Source organism: Abramis brama (assembly GCF_963993115.1).
Source record: "Abramis brama genome assembly, chromosome: 14".
In the NCBI taxonomy this organism is placed as follows: Eukaryota; Metazoa; Chordata; class Actinopteri; order Cypriniformes; family Leuciscidae; genus Abramis; species Abramis brama.
This window is the reverse complement of record NC_139976.1, coordinates 24832400-24853117: the sequence shown is the minus strand read 5'-3', so window position 1 is coordinate 24853117 and position 20718 is coordinate 24832400. Positions and strand designations below refer to the sequence as shown.

At 39.1% G+C, this 20718-nt stretch overlaps 1 protein-coding gene across 2 annotated transcripts in view; it reads left to right on the top strand.

Annotated features, from left to right (window-relative positions):
- Positions 1-20718, top strand: part of plxdc1 (plexin domain containing 1) — a 935956-nt gene that overhangs the window by 873263 nt on the left and 41975 nt on the right. For both annotated transcript variants that reach the window (XM_084135569.1, XM_084135568.1), the window contains 2 exons: positions 1708-1831; positions 2071-2106. In XM_084135569.1, the coding sequence (XP_083991695.1) occupies positions 1708-1831; positions 2071-2106 (160 nt within the window). The remainder of the gene's footprint in view (positions 1-1707; positions 1832-2070; positions 2107-20718) is intronic.

Genomic DNA, 20718 nt, shown 5'->3' with positions numbered 1-20718 from the left:
TTTCATTACCCCATAATGTATTGTGCCCATTAAAATCACCACACCAAACAACATTACAATTATTCTGACTTTCTATTTCCTCTGCATGGAAATGCTTTGAAGATGTTCAAATGAAAGATGCTTTCATTCTTGCACATGTTCATGTCTCCTGCACTTCAAGAAATCTGTTAAATGACGTTAGAACTTTATTCAGGAAATTCCTAATAAATTTTACTAAAGCAAGATGCATTTTTTAAGAATGTAGAAAAATAGATGCTATATTCAAACACTTTAATAACTTTTTTAAGTATCTAATTACAGTCAGTAACAACACAAATCAAATGCAAATAAGCACGCAAAACAAAGGAACATAGCACTGAAACTGTGCTAGAGAAGTCATGTAAGTATGTCAGGTGCTTCAACAAACAAGACTTCTGTATAGGATGCACCTGTGTTTTGTCTCTAATGAGGAAGCATCAATTAGACTACTGAGAAGTGCACATGGTTAACCAAAGTGGGCGTTTACCAATCAGTGGCCAATTTCAAACTACAATAAATGTTTTTCAACCATTTTTTCAACAGACTTGCTAAAATCATGAAGGCCCACCCCTAAACCAAGCCCCCAGTGGATTAGAGAAAATCGGGTAAAGCAGTTGAAAATGCCCATTGTGGTTTGAAAACGCCCAACTGATTGAGAAACACCCATTAGTGTTCTGCAGAGATACATGCCTGAATGATCTTGTGCTCATCAACTACAAATTGCTGTTAGTTAATGTCATTGTCTCCACCCATGTGTGCTGTTGTCTTTCATCAAAATTTCAATGCTGGTCCAACACACTTTAAATATTGAAATGTCAATCTCAACCAAATGGTTTGGATCAAAACTCAACATTGTATCAGTGTCACCATGCTACCTGGGCATAGAAATAAAAACAGTATAAATAAAATAAATAACAGTTTTTTCTTATTCTGTCTAAGTGCAAACAATACGTGCAAGTGAAACCATAATCAAAGTACTTTCTCAGTATTCAAAGTGGAAACAGAGACCAGAGCCACAACTACACAGTCCAGAGATAGGTTTGATATTGGGAGACAGGCTATAGTATGCAGCCTAATTTGCCGCATCAGGGAGGTCGTGTTTTACTTTGCACATACTCTGTGTATAGGAAACCGGCAGTGCTGAGTGCGCATTCTACAAGATTAGGCATTCGGCAGACATTTAGGCTCTGCTATGCAATGAATCCTCCGCCATCGTCACGCAATCAGTGAACTATGATTCCTGCTGCACTGTGTGCGACTGCAACTCGTACTGGAAGAGCAGAGCAGACATTTACAATAGATTACAATGGTTTTATTTTGATAAAAACAGCAAAACGACAGCGGGCACCATAATGTAATGTGAATGTAGCGATGGAAAAATTCTATGCTAATTTCACCATCACTCTCCGCCATGGCGAAATAGCGAGACAGCTTTTCATCTGACGAGAAATCTCGTCACATTTTAGTCTCGCGAGATCTCGTGGCATGAGATCTTGTCACACCCATAATAATAAGTTACAATACTTCATTATTTACTTCATGTGGCAAATATGGTGGCTACATGGGCAATGTTAGGATCATGAGAGTGCATATGCCATTAACAAAGTGAATGCTGTTTTTTTTTTTTTTTTTTTCGCATGTACTTGAATTTAAAAAATAATAATATGAGTTCGTATGTTCTTGTCTAAGGCAAAAGGCACATGTGACGAATATGCACAGGGAAGCCCAGAGAGTTCAATCAGCCCTTTTAGTTCTTCACTGCCATCGATGACTCCTTCTCCTGCAGCTCTACCCGCCAGTCCTGTGACTGAAGGCGAGTATGTCCAAGACATACATAAGAACCATGATACATAACCCATCATACTCATAACTGCAGCATTTTTCTGATGACTAAGGATTCATTTGCATGATCTTTAGGGTCTTACAGCATGAATAGTAATGTATGTCATTGTTTTTGTGCATTTTGCATGCAGAGCTTAAATACTATTTTGTTGTCCTTCATGGTCTTGTGCTTGCATCGCTCTGTGCAACGACAGTCTCTTTCCTCCACAGATGACACCAAACTTCTCTTTCACCATCATGGCAATGGTGAGTCAGTTAATGGCTTTGTGTTTCTTGGCTGTTAATCATTCATAATAAGAAAATTTCAGCACTTTTTGGAGTCTGAAATTGTGAAAAGTGGAAAGAGTTTGGCATGATCATAGCTTGCATTGAGTCTGCAGCCCAACATATTTTTTTGTTTATTTCTTGTATATTTATATTATAATAGTGACTGATAATTCACAGCTCAACTGACTCTGCTGTGGACCACAGTCCAATCCAATCTTGAATTAGATATACTTTTCTTAGCCCACTTGTCAGAATTTTTGCTTTGTAATGTTTTAGTTTGACCACTAGAGGTCCCTATAGAACTCTCATGTATAATATTGTGCCTTTTGTGATCAGTGCTATTGTTTTCACATGTGCCTTGTTCTGTGCTGTGTATTAAGCTGGTCTGTTTCTCTGTATCTTCCCTTGGTTATTGATGTTCCTAAGCCAGTTACTGCTGTAAGTCTGCTCTTGCTCCTGCTCCAAGAAGTTTCTTTTGTGCCTTCTGGATTGTTTCCCTGAGTTTATTTTTGCTGTTTTAAGAACCTTTTTTTCTGAGTTGTTGTAGAGATTGTTGTTAGTGATGGCAAAATGAGGCTTCCTGATCCACTGAGACCTCGCAGCCCATTGCTTCACCCAAAGGTTCATTACTCGAAGCTTCATTCAGCATTTTTTCACTAGTGACACCTAGCTACTGTGCAAAGAAATAGCAGACAAATTAATTAATTTTGAACCAGTGACCTGAGCAGACATTTGTCCATTGCCTGGGTATAAAATAAAATATGTATCTTTCTCTGTCTGAATTTACTTGTGCAGAGACAACTGTCACACACACAATTAATTAATTATTCATAAATTATTTGGATAGTGACAGTATGAACAGCAAAAGTGACACTGTGTTGACTGCAGTGCTTATGGTGGAGGGAGTGTAATAAAGTAAACTGCAACAGAATAATCTGGGGTGGGAAAAGTTAAAAAATTGTTTCTGGGGGGTTTTGTGCAGTGAACTGTTACTAGTTTTAGTGCAGTGTTGTGCTTTTGGGACTGGGGAATTTTTTCAAGTGTGTTGGGGTTTAGACAATTCCTCTTCTTGGACAAAACCTCTCCAGCCACAGAGGATGCAGGGGAACATAAAAATGCCAGTGCCAGCTGGTATAAATGAGGACACTGATGCTTCTGTTGAGCCCAGACAGGGGAGGATTTCCTCTTTCTTGCTGGCTCCATTACCAGGAAAATGGAAGAGGTCACAAAAAGCAAACAAATCAAAAGGGGCAATCCAAATCAAAAAGCAGTCCAGTCCAGATCCAAAAATCCAAAACAATCCAAATAATCTTATCTAACTAATATAACAAGACTATAATATAGCTAGGCCTACTATAATTAATAAAAACAATATACTATAACTATTCTAACCTGATATAATGTAATAATATACAGCCCTAACACATATATGACACAATAACAACAATGGGAGTTCTCTAACTCTCTGACACTACTACAACTGCTTCTACTACTCCTGACAACACCCACAAGGTGGCGCGAGTTTCGAACCCCCTTTATCCGGAAGCGACACTCAGACCGAACCGATGACGTATCCCCACAAACCGAGGCCTTGTTTGTCATTAGTCACGTGATTTTCACGTTAACAACACAAGCCTCGAATCGCGGCTTCATCTGGCACGCCCATTTTTTCTTGACACAAGCTCCGACGCCTCGGTACAAATGTCACATCACTAATTGTTGTTTCTCCTTTTGGATTTTTGTATCCTTTTTGGTCAGGATATTCTTCTGTTTTGTGGTTGCCTTGAAGAAAGGGATTTGTGTGCCCTTTTCCTTTTTAAAATAAACTATTTTGATTCAACGTAAAGAGAGCGTCTGACAATTGTGTTCAACACCTTCCAGTGGCTCAGTGGTGGAAAGTAAGACTTTTGCGTCAGAGACCCGAGTTTGAGTCCCGGAGAATAACCAAGCCACCACAATGAACCTAGAGACGCCTAATTCTCAAGAACTCTTGGCCACAGTTGCTCAGCATGAGTCCACAGTCCAACGCCACAAGACAGCTGAGTCAGAGACAGAGTCTTTGATGGCTAAACACTCACATGTGCTGCCTCTATACCCCTTCTGGATTCTCGAATGCTCTCTCCTTTGGCTGAACCTCGCACTGCTTCACCTTCCAACTCTGGGTTGTTCCTTCCCATCACACTCACTTGGGGAGACAAAAAACACCAACTCCAGGCCTTGCTTAATTCCGGTGCAGCCAGGAACTTCATGGATATTTCCCTGGCCAAAAGTCTTCAGATCCCTTTTAATATCTCATGAATCATCAGGAACTAACATGAGTTCAACGTTTTTCATTCATGACTTCATGGATGAACAACACCTTAATTAAAACATTAACTAAGAGGAGTACATCATCATGAATTATGATTTATTATGCATGATCATGATGTTTTCTTTGTTCACAGTTATGCCATCATTAATATCACATTGTTCGTCAGTGTTTCAAAGGACCTAGTCAACACTTTAGTTGAGGGGCCACACACATGATGAAGTCATTGATGGATAATGCTTAGTTAATGATGACTATACTGTATTTGAATGTCAACAGAATTCGTGTACTATGAGCTGTGATTGGTCTATTTTGGGGTCTGTCCAATACAGTAGTCATCATTAACTAAGCATTATCTATCAATGACTTCATCAAATAAAATCATCAAAATCGTCACAAAACAGATTCTTCTGCTAAACTTAAACCATTAGTTGGTCCACATCCTCCTCCAGGTGTGTTGATCATCTCGTTCGCCCCATGGACATTCCGTCTTCACCAGGGTGACTCTTTGCGAGTCATTGCAATGGGCTTTCCCTCGTTGGCAAGGGAGGCCGTTGCTAGCACGAGCCCTTGATCCCTCACTTTCTGCTCTATGGGATGGTTGAGGCTTGTCGGTGTAGCCTTAGGTGAGAGGCTTGGACCCAGGTGTCACACTCTCCAACCATTTTCTGATCATTACAAGATTTTCCCTCAGATCACGACCGCACCCCCACTGGAATGAACCATTCCCTGCCTGCTGTCACCTGTGAATGGAGACCTCAAGCATTTGGGTTAGTGACCGCTTGTCTAGCCGGTCGTCCTTTTGGTGTGACCTGTGGAATTTTCCATTTGTTTACCTTGCTGATGATATGCTCAACATTTGGCCAATAAACCATAAGTTTCTTCTCATTTTACAAACTGAAACATTATCACTGGATAATTTCTTGCTCACTTAATAGCACTCAGAGTCCTTTTTCCCCCCTGAAAAACACTCAGCCCACTTTGCTCATGTTGACAAAACAATATTTATACATTTGGAACAGAATCAGTTCTGTTTGACTCGATCCATCCTGACATTCTGCAAATGGAAAGTTTTAAGTTATGCGCTGCGCAGGTGTGGCACCTTTCTGCCACAATAATAACCCAGGCCAGGATAGTTTGCCAAATTCATCCATAGCCATTATTTTACTGGGCACATTCTGCCCTGTATCAAAAGTCTGCATGCTCTGTAAAGAAAAATAAATGTCAAGGTTATTGTCAGATAGTAAAGTACACATAGTTTCTTTTGTCTGCTGTGCTGCCGCGGCCTTCGCTGCCAAATCTGCCCTGGCATTCCCTGTTGAAACAGTCCTTGTTATTAGCACACTTACAGACGGCAATTTTGTTAGGGAGAAGAATGGCTTCTTGCAGGGCTTTTTCCCAATTAAACCCCGTGTCCTCCCAACATTTATTGTCCCACCTGTGCGACTGCATTCAGCAAATGTGAACCCCTTAGTACAGTGGTGGTCAAAATTGATGGCACCCCTGGTAAATATGATAAAAAATAGCTGTAAAAAATAAATCTGCATTGTTTATCCTTTTGATCTTTCCTTCAAAAAAATCGCAAAAATCTAACCTTTCATTGAAGTAAAAGAATTGAAATTGGGGGGTAAATCACATTATAAAATAAATGTTTTTCTCCAAAACACGCTGGCCATAATTGTTGGCACCCCTAGAATTTTTTATAAGAAAAATATCTCTGAAGTATATTCCCATTAATATTTACCTTTTTTAGCACACCAGGGTGACTAGGAACATGAAATTGTCCAGCTATTACTTCTTGTTTCACAGGAGTTTAATATGAGGAAGCACAAAGGCCAAATTCCCTTAATTATCCATCACAATGAGTAAAACCAAAGAATAAGTTCTGATGTGCAGCAAAAGATTGTTGAGCATCACAAAATAGAAAGTGGCTGTAAGAAAATATCTAAAGAATTGAAAATCCCCATTTTGACCATCAGGGAAATAATTAAGTTATAATCAACTAAAGATGTTACGAATCTGCCAGGAAGAGGACGTGTGTCTATATTGTCTTAATGGATGGTGAGGAGGAAAGGTTGAGTGGCCAAAGACTCTCCAAGGATCACAGATGGAGAATTGCAGAGATTAGTTGAGTCTTGGGGTCGGAAAGCCTAAAAAAAAAAAATCAAACAACCCCTACATCCCCACATGTTGTTTGGGAGGGTTTCAAGAAAAATGCTCCTCGCTCCTCCAAAAACAAACTCCAGCATATTCAGTTGTCAGACACGACTGGATCTTCAAAAGGGACCGGATTCTATGGTCAGATAAAACGAAAAAAAGGGCTTTTTGGCAGCAAACCCAGCAGATGTGTTTGGTGCAAACAGGGATAAAAAGTGCCCCATGCCTACGGTTAAATATACTGCTGGATCTTATATGTTGTGGGCCTATTTATTTGCTGGAGGTCCTGGACATCTTGTTCATACATGGTATTATGGATTCTAGCAAATACAAACAGATAAAAAATCAAAACCTGACAGCCTCTGCTAGAAATCTTATAATGGGCCGTGGTAAGATCTTCCATCAGGACAACGGTCCAAAACAAACATCAAAATCAACACAAAAATGGGTAACTGAGCACAAAATGAAGCTTCTGCCATGAACCGTCACAGTTCCCTGACCTGATGAGTGGAGTGAACTGAAGAGAAGAAGCACCAACATGAACTTGTGAATCTGAAGGATCTGGAGAGATTCTGTATGGAGGAATGGTCTCTGATCTCTTGTCAGTTATTCTCCAAACTCATCAGGCATTATAGAAGAAAACTCAGATCTGTTATCTTGGCAAAAGGAGGTTGCAAAAAGTATTTAATAACAGGGTGCCAACAATTATGGCCAGCGTGTTTTGGAGAAAAACATTTATTTTATAATGTGATTTACCCTCCACTTTCAATTCTTTTACTTCAATGAAAGGTTAGATTTTTGTGAATTTTTTGAAGGAAAGATCAAAAGGATAAACAATGCAGATTTATTTTTTACAGCCATTTTTTATCATATTTATCAGGGGTGCCATCAATTTTGACCACCACTGTATGTCAATTATTACCATCCCCCTTTTGATGCATGATCCAACTCGTGCATCAATTTAACATAATGGTGTTTGGTTAAACAAAGTTTGCAACACTAACCCAAATGCCGTCCTTCAGCCAAATTTCCCCCAGACATCTTTCTCTGCCTCTGAAACAAAATATTACATTCTTCACTCCAAGCCACAATCTAATCTTCTTATCGAAGTATTTGAAGGGCAGCAGCCCTCAGTCTCACTGCGTATCCTGCTTTTCAGGCCTGTTGTTTGGTCTCTTAAGTCAGTCATCTACAAACATTTTTCAATGTCAAAGTCATCAATTGTCAGGTCAGGTCGTGGTGTACAGACTTGGTCAATGTCTGTCAAACAACATTCTCCTCCTTTGTTCACTAAAATCTACCAGACAGAGCTTGATGACCAATCACCTTAAAGCTTGCCCCATGTTCTGTATTGTCTTTTCATCAGATTTTTGGTTTCTTTAAAATTTGTCATTTGCCTTAACCCACCTGTAATGATAAAACTCATTCCAGAGGTTAATGACACAATATACACACTATGGAGACAGAATAGCTCCCCTAAACTAACACATACCAAACATGAATTAACACTCATAAAACATACAATGCTGTCACCATCAAACAAACACACGCGCATACCTGACTATGAACCGCTCATATTCTCATATTCATATCTTTTGGGGTTTACTCTAAACATATTTAAATTTTAAATAAGATTTTAAACTTCACATTTTCCTGTAGCTTTTATCTAATTTTACATGGTCTCTTAACCAGTTTCAAAGCACATCTGTTCATTATTCATTTTTTTCTTAGAAAGTCAGCTGGGTTGTTTTGGTTCATTATCATTATTTTGCTTCAGCTTGCTTTAGCAGGCGGATAACAGAAAGACATACAGAGTACCATCCCTTCCTCCACTCAAGCAGTCTCTCTCACTATAAACAAATTATCTTTTCAACAGCCTCCTTAGACTGTAACTTAGACAAAATGTAATAATAAATTCATTACAATAACCTTTGACCATTCACCTTTGTTATCCAGACTTTTCTCGAATCTACAAAAGCTCCAGAACCTTTGGACATAGCTGTCTTTACATGTCTTACACAGCTATCATTCATATTGGCTAATTTGGTTTTATCATCAACTTAACTTATTACAAAACAAGTACATATTTATTCTAGTAAGTAAACTTTATTTATATAAGTAAGTAAGTAAACTTTATTTATATAGCACCCATCACAGAAAGAATCACAGAGTGCTTTACAAGTAGCAAGTATACAATTTAAAAAGCATCATACAAACATAAAAACATAAAACATAAAAACACAATCAACTAAAAGCTTGTCTAAATAGCAGTGTCTTCAGCTGTTTTTTAAAAGAAACAATAGAATCGGCCACACGCAATGACAAGGGCAAGGCATTCCACATTTTTGGAGCAGTCGCCTGGAAGGAGCGATCTCCCCGAGTTTTAAGGCGGGTTTTAGGTACCATCAGGAGATTTTGACCTGAGGAGCGAAGAATACGAGACGAAGAGTAAGGGGTCAACATGTCAGTGATATATTGAGGCGTCTGTCCATGTAGTGCTTTAAAAGTTAAAATTTAAATTTTATAATCAATTCTGTATTTTACCGGAAGCCAGTGGAGAGTAAATAAAATCGGAGTAATGTGTGCCCTTCTGTTTGTTCCTGTTAAAAGCCTGGCTGCGGCATTTTGAACCAGTTGGAGACGGCTCAAAGAACAACTGTTAAAACAAGTAAAAAGAGAATTACAATAATCTAACCGTGAAGAAATAAAAGCATGAATGATCATCTCCATGTTAGTTTTGGGCAGTAATGTTCTTAATTTAGAGATATTTCTCAAATGATAAAAACAGCTTCTGACCAGCTGTCTAGAATGACCATCCAGGGACATCGATTGGTCAAACAAAACACCAAGGTTTCTTAGGCTCGTCTGGAAAGACGAGTCTAAGGAACAGAGGTGTTGTTTAATTTGAGATATTTTTTGTTCTGGAGCGATGATCATAGTTTCAGTCTTTTTTGTATTCAGTTGTAGAAAATTGTTATATAACCAAGACTTAATGCATGACAGACATTCCAGTAAATCCGTTAATTTTCCAAACTCAGAATCATTAAAAGAACAGTACAACTGAATGTCATCAGCATAAAAGTGATAAGACACATTATTAAAGTTTCTGATTATTTCACCAAGCGGGCTCATATATAATAAAAACAAAAGAGGACCTAAAACTGAACCCTGAGGAACTCCGTATGACAGAGGGGTCATATCTGACAAAATGTTATTAACAGACACACAGAATGATCTGTCGCTCAGGTAAGAGGTAAACCATCTAAGAACAACACCAGAAAACCCCATTTCATTGTGTAATCGATTTAACAGGACCGTATGGTCTAATGTATCAAACGCAGAAGATAAGTCAAGTAAAATCAGCACTGTGTACTGTCTTGAGTCAGCAGCCATCATAATGTCATTTGAAACTTTAAGAAGTGCCGTCTCAGTTGAATGGCATTTCCGGAAACCTGACTGAAATTTATCAAGTATATTTTTCCCATTAAGAAATGTAGTCAGCTGGCCAGCGACCACTCTCTCAAGAATTTTAGATAAAAAAGGCATTTTAGATATTGGCCTGTAGTTAGTTGGCACAGAAGAATCCAGATTAGGTTTCTTTAGTAAAGGGCTGACAACTGCTTGTTTAAAATGACTAGGAACAGATCCACTTAAAAGGGAAAGGTTAATCATTTTAACAACAAATGGTCCAAGTAAATCAAACACATTTAATAACAACGAAGTCGGCACTACATCGAGCGGGCTAGAAGATGGTTTCATTTTACTTAATATGCTCTTAATATCATCTAGATTGATTGGAGAAAAAGTATCCCAAGTGTATGAGGCAGCTGACCCACATGAAATGACATCAAGAGATGGAATTATAGTATTTCTAATATCTTGCACCTTGTTTACAAAAGCATTTAAAAACCTATTGCAATCACTCTTTGAGTGTACAGGCACTTGGGGAGCAAGGGGAGAGACGATCTTAGATATTGTATCAAACAGGACTTTAGAATTATTCTTATCCTGAGTTACAAGATTAGTAAAGTATTCTGACCTGGCCTGTTTTATCTTAACATTTAGCAGTGAGATAAGCTCCCTCAAATGCAATCTATGTACTTCTAGACTTGTGGATTTCCATAAACGTTCAACTTTACGGCACTTTCTCCTGAAAGACATTATATCATCATTCATCCAAGGGCACACATTATTAGGGAATATGCTTTTACTTTTCAAGGGAGAAACTAGATTTAAAACCGACAGACACTGATTATTAAAAGACTGAAGAAATAATTCAGCATTATTACAATCAATAAAAGAACTCGGGTCAAATGACTCCGAAAATTTCTCTGCTGTAGCTTGATTAATAATACGTCTTTGCAACATCGGTCTACATGGAAGACAGTCAACATTAGAAGACAGATTAAAAAATATGCAACAATGATCTGTCACATTTATGTCCATAACACTCAAATGGTCGATACTCAGACCTAATGAAAAAAACAAGGTCCAGAGTATGACCCTTTATATGTGTAGGACCTAAAACACATTGTTTAAAATTAAATGATTCAGTGAGTGTTAAGAATTCAGATGCCACAGAACATGCCGAGTCATCAACATGCAAGTTAAAATCCCCAAGTATCAGAACCTTTTCAAGTTTGATAATTGAGGATAAAAACTCGGCAAAATCAGCTAAAAACAAGCGAGCAGAACCAGGAGGGCGGTAAATTAAGACACAGTAAAATGAATCATTATTTCCAACCATAGTCATCTGCAGCTCAAAGGAGTCGAAAGAATCCGAATTGATCAACCTGCAGCAGAAACGGTCCCGGTAGACGAGAGCGAGTCCGCCTCCTCGTCGCGACACTCGCGGTGTCCCATACACAGAACAGTCCGGGGGACACAGTTCATTGAGATGAGTGTATTCCATATCTCGCTGCCAAGTCTCTGTTAGGAACATAAAGTCAATATGTTCCATTGTGAATAAATCATTGAGTATGAGCGCCTTGTTAGCAATGGAGCGCGCGTTAAACAGAGCAAATCGCACCGGCTGGACACGATCAGATGGGTCAGGTTTTGCATTTGCTAGCTGGCAAGTCACATGACACAAAATCCGCTCTCGCGGAAATGGATTTCGGGGCCGCCGAGTCGGGAAACTCCGATCAGATTGACTAACGTTACTCCAAAGCAACGAAGGCGCACACGACACCTTGCAGACAGGAATTGACCGCAAGCACCGCTCAACCCAGAAAGCTCCGGGATCAATTGGACATGGTGACTCTCCACGTTGTTTCCTCCACCTGGCCTGGATACCAGCCCTGGATCCCCGCTTCCTCCTCCTGCCGCGATGCTTGGTGACTAGCAGGTACACCGGCGATGACGTAGAATATTCAATATAAGGAGGGAAAAACTTCGAGGACCAAGCCCCGGTAACTGAGAAGTCGTTCATAGTCTCCTTAATGCGGAAAAGCGTGTGACGATCATATTTTAAAACAGCTGAGACACAGCTATTTGTTATCAAGGCTGATAAAACAAAGAACAACACTAGAAAAACCACAGAAATACGTGAGGGCAGAGACAGAGCAGAGGCAAAGCCGAACACAGGTGCCATCCTCTGGAAGCCGGGCTAAATAAGCAAGCTGTCACAGTTCTGTTCTGTCTGAGTGTTTTTGTCACTGATCATATGTCTTCCTTTGTTCTGTTTTCCCGCCACTTCTTGGTTTCCACGGTAACTGTCATTTAGTTCATCTGTCACACCTGTTTCCTCGTTAGACTTGTCAGCTGTGTCTTGTTTCCCTGATCAGTTCTCCCATGTATATAAGCCCTGTGTTTTCAGTCTGTTAGTTGTCTGTCGTTGTTGCTACATGCGTGGTTGTTCTGTTCTAGTTTCTGTTCCTGTTCCCTGAGAAACCTGTCCATGTAATATCTTGTTTGTTTAAATAAACACTGCTGCAATTGAGATCCCGCTTCTGATCCTGCTTCAACCAGCCCGTGACACAAGCACTGTTGCTATATTCCTAGCATGGGCTAGACCCGCAGTCACTACTCAGATAAATACAGACATTGTCTATAATCATAAATGCCAGGATATATAGGTTTCTATACATTTTCCTTGTCCATAAGGAAACTAAGATCATAAAAAGTTTTGTTACTGTCTCCACAACAAATAATTACAATCACCTCATGGTCTCAGCTGGCTCTTAAAAGCCCATTCCCATTAGCTCTTAATCTATAATTTTCTTCTCTTCAGGGTGTTGTCCCCTGGCATAGTTGCAGACACTTGTCACAATGAAAAACAAGCCATGCAATGAATGCAGTTTCTGGTGAGTGGTATGGAGGAACTCACATTTCTGGGTCAGACTGCCGCAACTTCTCACAGCTCATCTCCCCTTGATGTAATGATGCTGCTGGCCTCAGTCATCCGCTCCACTCTCATACCCATCTCACATAAAACACCTCCATTCAGGAGATGCCCAGTGTCGGCGTGACCCCCTGCCTTAGGTTGCCCTCGTTTGGCCAAATAGGATCTTACCCATCGTTGAGTAATCCCTTCGTGCACACTGGTAACCGCTCTTCCCCATAACAGAATCTTTGACCATTTTCTTCAACATAATCAGTTGTTTTCTGGAGCTTGAATTAAACTAATCAAAAACGTCACTTCTATTGTTTAAGATTTCTTTAAAATCATTCAGTTTTACTTTTAAAACATTTAAATGTATGAAATCTGAACTGCCTGTAGCATGATTTCTTTTAACATCTCCATGTCTATGATTTTTAAACTGAAACACTGTGCTTTACTATAAATAGCTTATTAACACTTATGACACAGGCTCAGATAACAGCTTTTAGCTGACTTTGAATGAGAGAGAGACTCTGAGGCATTTAGGACTGGTACACTGCACTCTCATCAACTTTTATCATAGTTTCATTTTACTTTCTTTTGACTCTAGCCCAACTTAATACATTTGCCAGAATTGACATGTATTTTCAAACAACCACATTTTATATTTGTCTTTTGCCCACATCAGGGAATTTAGACATTACAGATTTCCACTCAGATCGTGCAGGGGCGCAGATAGGATTTTTTAACTGGGGGGGACCAAGCTGTCAGCAAATGATTTAAACTCAATTCGTTATTTTGCGTAATTTGGGCTTTAACTAGTGCTCAAGTAGTTACTTTGCGTAATTTAGGCTAATGATTTGCACTAAAAAGCCATTGGGGGATTCTTATTTGAAATCATGGATAAACAACAATGAACAAAGGTAAACAAAGGCCTACCTGATCACCACTAGCAATGCATGATCAGACTGTTATTTGACTAGTATGCCAATCACCCACCAAAACTTCATGTCTTCAGCAAAGTATGTTTTATTTAAACATTTGCTTATCTCAGCATACAAAGTCTATCATTATGAACAAAAAAGCAAAGAACCTATGTGCAAAATAATAATAATAATAATAATAAAATAAAATAACAACAACATATTTACATAAATAAAAATAAGTAAGTATACGGAGTATGAGAAATTCCATCTAGTGCAGCCAAACAAATTTACTCAATGAAGGACCCAAAAACATCTCTCCTCCTTTCATTACCCTGAACATACTGCTGGGCAATTTCTTGTCTGTCCAGTCTGTCAAGCCTCTCTTGGTGAATATGGCACACAGCAATGCCATTGAGTCTTTTTTGTGTCATGGTTGATCGCAACCAAGTTTTCAACCTGCGTAACCCACTAAAACTGCGCTCTGCCTCAGCAGATGATATGGGCACCACCATCAACAATCTTACTAATGTCTCTACCTGATCAAATAGGCCCCTGACTTCAGGGGGCATTTCTCTCAAAACATGCACAGTATCTGCAGTTGTGCTGACCTTGTACTTGTTTTTAAACATGGCTAATTGGACTTTCAAGTCTTCCTCGTTCAGTTCAGGATATTTCCAAACTGCTGCATTATTTGTAATGGGAGTCAGGAGTGAGTTTTCCAGTTCTTTTAAAGTTTGAATGCCTGGTTGCATAAACTTCTCAGTAGTTTGTGCATCTACTGTGTCAAGGACACGGTAGAACTCTACTCTGTAAAAATCCACAGCTGATCCAGGTGTGTATGCAGGAGCCTGCCCATAATATCTTTTAGGGGGCCTATGTGTGCGTGGTGGAACAATGGTCTCTAGAGACAGATTGTCACACATGTCTCCTGCCTCCTTAAAGACTGCCTCAAAGTGTTCAGTGTTTCTTATGGATTTCAAGCTTTCTTGGACAAGAGAGACTGCAGAGAGCATGCCCTCCACTGTCTGAGTGTTTTTCTGGAGAGATGCATTTAGAACCTCTAGTTCACTGATCACATCTAAAGCAAGCAGAAGTCCCAGTACAACATTACCCTGTTGCAGTCCAACACGTAAGCCCTCTGCCCGGCTTGCAGATCCAGAATTACTTGCAGCCATCTCATCCAGTGCATTTAGTACCATCCCATATTGGCTGAGAACTGCACGGATAGCAGGTGAGCGTACAGTCCACCTAGTGGGACATAAAGGCCTGATGGACAGGGCTGGCCCTTCCCCTTCAGCTGCAACAATGGCTTTAAACTTGTTTTTCAGCTTACCAGACTGCCCAAAAAATGTGCCAAGTTCATGTATCCAGTCAAGTGCATTTCGCACGACACTAGAGGCTGAGCAAGCCTGTTGTGTAATTAAATTAACACAGTGTTTTCCACAATGTATGGCGCTAGTGGCTGTGCTCGCTGAATAACAGCCTGGGCACCTGAGTACTTTCCAGACATATTTGAAGCCCCATCATATGCTTGACCTCTGAGGCCAGATATTGGCAAATTCAGTCTCAACAGAACGTCCAAAATGATTCTGGCAAGGTTTTCACCTGTTGTAGAAGTTGTTTCATACAACCCTATAAAGTCTTAGTGCACCAGCAAATCAGTGTCAACATAACGTAGGCACAGCGCCTCCTGCTCAACACCAGAGATATCCCTTGTCCCATCCATAATTATCAAATACTGCAACACTGGAAGGGACCGGATCTCATCTGCAATTGTCCTGATAATCGATGAACTCATCAAATTTATACGCTCATTTTGACAATCCCAAGATGTGTGCACCCCCCTCTTTGCAGATAACCACCTAGTGAATGATTGATCATCTTCAGCTTTGTATTTTAAAAGCTGGTCAAGGTTACCTTGATGATGTTCATGCCCCCTAAAGGCCAATCCCTGCCTCGCCAGAAACATCTCACCCCCTATTATTTTTAACAGGCTAGCTCTGTTTTCTGCCTGCTGTGTACTGACTCCACTGCTCAACTGTGTAGTAACTGGCCTGTTTTCATAGGCAGCAGTTGTAACAGCAATGTTGTGACCCTCTGATTTCTCATGCATGGAAATTTTTTCAAGTGCTTTTTTCCAGTGTTTAAATCGAGTACTGACAAAAGCTGGGTCTATACTCTTGGCTTGTGCTGGTTTCCCTGTCTTGAAGTACTTAGAGCAATGAAAACACAGAACACCATCTGTACCCATACTAACATGCAGCCAAGGATACTTCTCATACCATGATTTTTGGAATGTCAGTGTCCGGTCTTTCATCACTTGTTTTTGCAAAACTTTAGGGTCAGGTTGATTTGGCTTTGTATATGTCATTATCATGTCAACATCCTCTCCCTCTGTGTTGCCTCCTGTCCCTCCTTGTTGTTCTGTCCCTGCTTCTTCTGTCTGTAATTCTACTGTCTCTCCTTCCTCATGCTGTCTTTTTCTACTGTGGCTGCCCTCCTGCAGATCCTCACTTGACTGACTAGGGCCTGCCTTACTGTCATCAGAAGTTGCCTGCAGGCCAGGAGGAGGACAACATTTTAAATCTTATAATTTCAGTTAACCCTCTATACCTCTATAGAATTTCACAACAATGTGAAATACAACATATTCCTGAGAATTAATGGCTAAAACTACTATTTCAAATGTCTAAGAATAACTAAAAAATTTAAATTTAAGTGTTAATTACAAGTTTGTTGCAATTTATAGATTAGAAATATCTTTCAAATGATGTATGACATATTAAGAAATGTTTTTCATAGCCCATAATTTAAGAATCTATATCCTTCGTTGCTCCGTACAATAAAAAAACATGATTTCCTGCTATAAGATGATGTCAAAAGTTTATGTAGGCCTTTATTTGTTGTTTGCATAAACCTTGTACCACACAAATTTACTTATTATAATTATTTTTATAGTGGCTTACACGACAGTGAACATACCTCAGTCAATTTATACAGTACAATGGGTTAAATGATAAGATAAAACATTATTTCCAACCATTCTTTTTGTGTTCATTCATTATTTGCCTCTGTCCACTCACCTAAATGCATAGTTATGGTCTCCACATTTTGCTGTGTTTGCTAAGTGCAAAAGCCTTCTTGCCATTATTGTCAGACTAGCTATTCCCCTTAACAAATCTAATCTGCCACATCTGGGAAAGTCAACAGGCATAGGATACTTACATGACTGCCTTTGCTCTGTTTATTTAAAAAAAAAACATACACACACAACGTATTGTAAAAAAAAAACTTTTTTCATTATTTCAACAAGAATGAGACTGATTAAATATATATAAAAATAAACAAACAAAACAAAATAGACAAAACAAACTTTTAGAACAAAAATAATAATAATAATACAATAGTCTATGCTTATTAGTGTAACGATAACCAGCTGGAGTGCCCTCGAGAGCCACCAGAGGGCGCTCCACAATAGACTAGGATCACTTCCTCATAAACTACATTTCCCATCCTGCATCTACCTGGACTGATTACTTCATACACCTGCACTGCATTATTCACCTGCACTGTTCCTGATTACAGTCACACCTGATCCTCATTCTATGGACTATTTATGTCTCACACATTCTCACCCTCACTGCGAAGTCTTGTTTTACTGTTATTACATTTCTGAGCATTATTTACCCGTGTTTGAGTCTTGTTTTGCTGACCTTGGACTGTTTCACCGTTTCCTGATCGTTTCTCCGCCTGGCCTGACTCGGATTGTTTATTGGACTCTGATTATTGCTGCCTGCCCTGACCTCTGCCTGTTATTTGGATATTCTCTGTGTTTCCTCCTTTGATCTGTTTGCTGTTGATGACCCTGCCTGTACGACTACTCTGTGAATAAACTGCATTTGGATCTTCACCTTCGAGTCTCGGAGCCGTTTCATAACAATTAGGCTACAACATAATTGGTTAAATTTAACGAAAGCAAAAATTAAATGTGTAATAGTAAATTTTAAACCAAATAGAACAAACTTTTAGAAGAGAAAAATAGAATCAAAAGTTAAAAATAGAGACTACAGCAATATAGCCTGTGTTTCATATTGTGTAGACATTGGTGGGCAATAGAAGCCTATTCCTCGGGGAGCAGTGCAATAACAAACAAACAAAAAATACACCAAAAGACCATCATAGGCCTATCGCAGTCAGTGAAAATAAATTAGGTGCAGTGACGCTGATTATTTTTACTATTCTATTGAGGAATGAGACGAATGAAGACCGCTTCTCTCTCCTTCTTCTGGGCTTTCTAGTAAATTTGTGTTCTAGTGGTAGTGGTGTGCTAGTGGTAAGCTTCAATTTAAGTCCAAGATGACCTTTCTATCTAGAGGATTATAGCTGGTATAACCAAAGTTCTCCACTGTACCTCAAATCGGAGAAAACAGAACTTTCAAGCATTACCATTCCATATTGGATTAAGCATATTTTTTTGCATATGAACAATGTCTTAAATAAGAGTTGAGACTTGACTTATGTACTGCTATACTATATGAAGTGAATTGCATGAAAAGTGCACGAAAATTAGCTTAATTCGAGGCCTGTATTATTAAATCAGAATGTTGAGGATTATTTACTTATTTACTTGTTATTCTTATTTACTGAAACATTATTTGTTACTTATTGAAACGTAACGGTATCAATAAATAAGCTAAAGTAAACCTAAAAAAGTATTGTATTTACTTGGAAATGTGGTACCCAACAGTATGCAGATTTATGAGTCTTTAATAAATAACTTATTGACAGCTATGTACAAAAATATGAATTATACAAGATCATAGCTATTGGTAAGAATTATTTTATTTATAATTATTATAGGCTTTTTTATTATGGCTACTCACTCACTACCACTGTATAACAAAATGCCTAAACACAGGTAAAAACTATACACAAAATGAATTGTATATTCCTCTACCCACCTAATTAATCTACTGCAATATAAATGACTATAAGATAGTATTCCGTATAAATATTCCACATTTCTGCCCAAACCATAGTAAATTACTACAGTACATTCAATGTTTGTAAAGCTGGTGATTAGGGGATTTAAAGTCTTCTAACTTCGTTCATGGCACAATGTTTCTGCTGTTTACCTCATCAATCGTGTTCATCTTATTTAAAACTAGTTAAATCATCGAGTGATTTGTGGTCTGTAACAGAGGTGTGTCGAATTGAACAACTTCTCACTGGATGTCGCAATGCTGTTTAATAATAGTGTCCAGAACCGGGAGTAAACGCAACTCCTTTAAGCTTGTGTTCCGTTATCCACTGGGCGGTGCTGCGCAGTTCAAAGTAAACTAAACTGCAAGTTGAACTGAAACTAAACTGAAAACAGTGCTATTTGTTCTATATTTGTTGTTACTGACCGAGAAACAGCTTCAGATGATTCAGTGACAGAGCGGTCCGAACGAATCTGAATCGTTTCAGACCATTATGCAAGCGCATTTGGCCAATTCATGGAAAGGAAATAACTGAACCAAAGATCGAACAAAAGATTCGCACCATTCACAAATGATTGGTATCGCTGATTCAGTCGACAGAAATACGGGACACACATAATAACTGCTGAAATATTCGGACTGAAAACGTTTCTCAGGTTAGTCGGAGCGCTCATGGTACGCACAGTGCGTATAGACGTACAGCTGCACACGCCACTACAGCCACTCGCATATCTAACCAAATGTAGCCACACCGCCAGGAAAAGAGGCGGAGGGAGGTTGGGGTGCCTTTGGGCCAGATGGAGATGATTGAATTGAATAGCCCTGCCCTAGGTGGACTGGGGTCAGGGTGCAACATAGGGTACATTCACACAAAATCAATTAACCAAATGTGAGATTTATTAAAGTCCACAAAGTCCTCGCAACACAAGGAATAAAGATGACCCTAGTGTGCAGTCTGTTATCAAAAAGCCAACCTTCAATAGAGTAAACGTTAGTAACCTTCTGTACAGGTAAACATTCTTTACAGCCAAATGGCGAAACGTCTCGGTTACATATGGTAACCCTCATTCCCTGAGGGAGGGAACGGAGACGTACGTCGTGACCGACTGATAGGAATCTCACCAGAGAGGCCAATCTAAAAAAAAAAAAAAAAACTTTATTGTCTTTCCCCACAGGGGTAGAAAATTGTCTTTAGACAAGAGGCTCAACAAACAATATACAGCTAACAATACACAGCTAACAACAATACAATACAACAGACAACCACACAATTTAAGATAAACCCCTCCCCTATTTTCTATTTAAAATAACAACGGCCGTCGGGATAAAAGTCTTCTTACATTTGGCCTTTTTCGCCAAAGGTACTTTATATCGTCTACCAGACGGAAGTAAATCAAATGAGCTATGCAGAGGATGGGCAGAGTCTGTCACAATAGCAGATGCTTTCCTTTTTACTGCCACAATGTAAAGATCAGACAGGGTTACTTGTTTCTCACCAATAATTTTACCAGCTATATTTATAATCCTTAGAAGTCTATTTTTGCATTTAACAGAAAGAGAGTTATACCAGGATACAATGTTGAAAGTAAACACAGATTCGATAAGGGATTTATACACCACAATCAGAATATCTTTTTCAACATTAAAGCTCCTCAATTTCCTCAATAAGCCTAGACGTTGATATGCCTTCTTAAAGACACTTTCTGAGTGCTTGTCAAATTTAAACTGGGAGTCAATCTCTGTACCCAGATTTTTAAAAGATCCCACCTGCTCAACTTCCTCTCCATTAATTATCAAGGGTTTAAAAAGTGTGCGTGCATTAATTACCCCGGAACACATTTCTTTGGTTTTGTCAATATTAAGCTGGAGAGAACTCTCCTTTGTCCAGGCTATGAT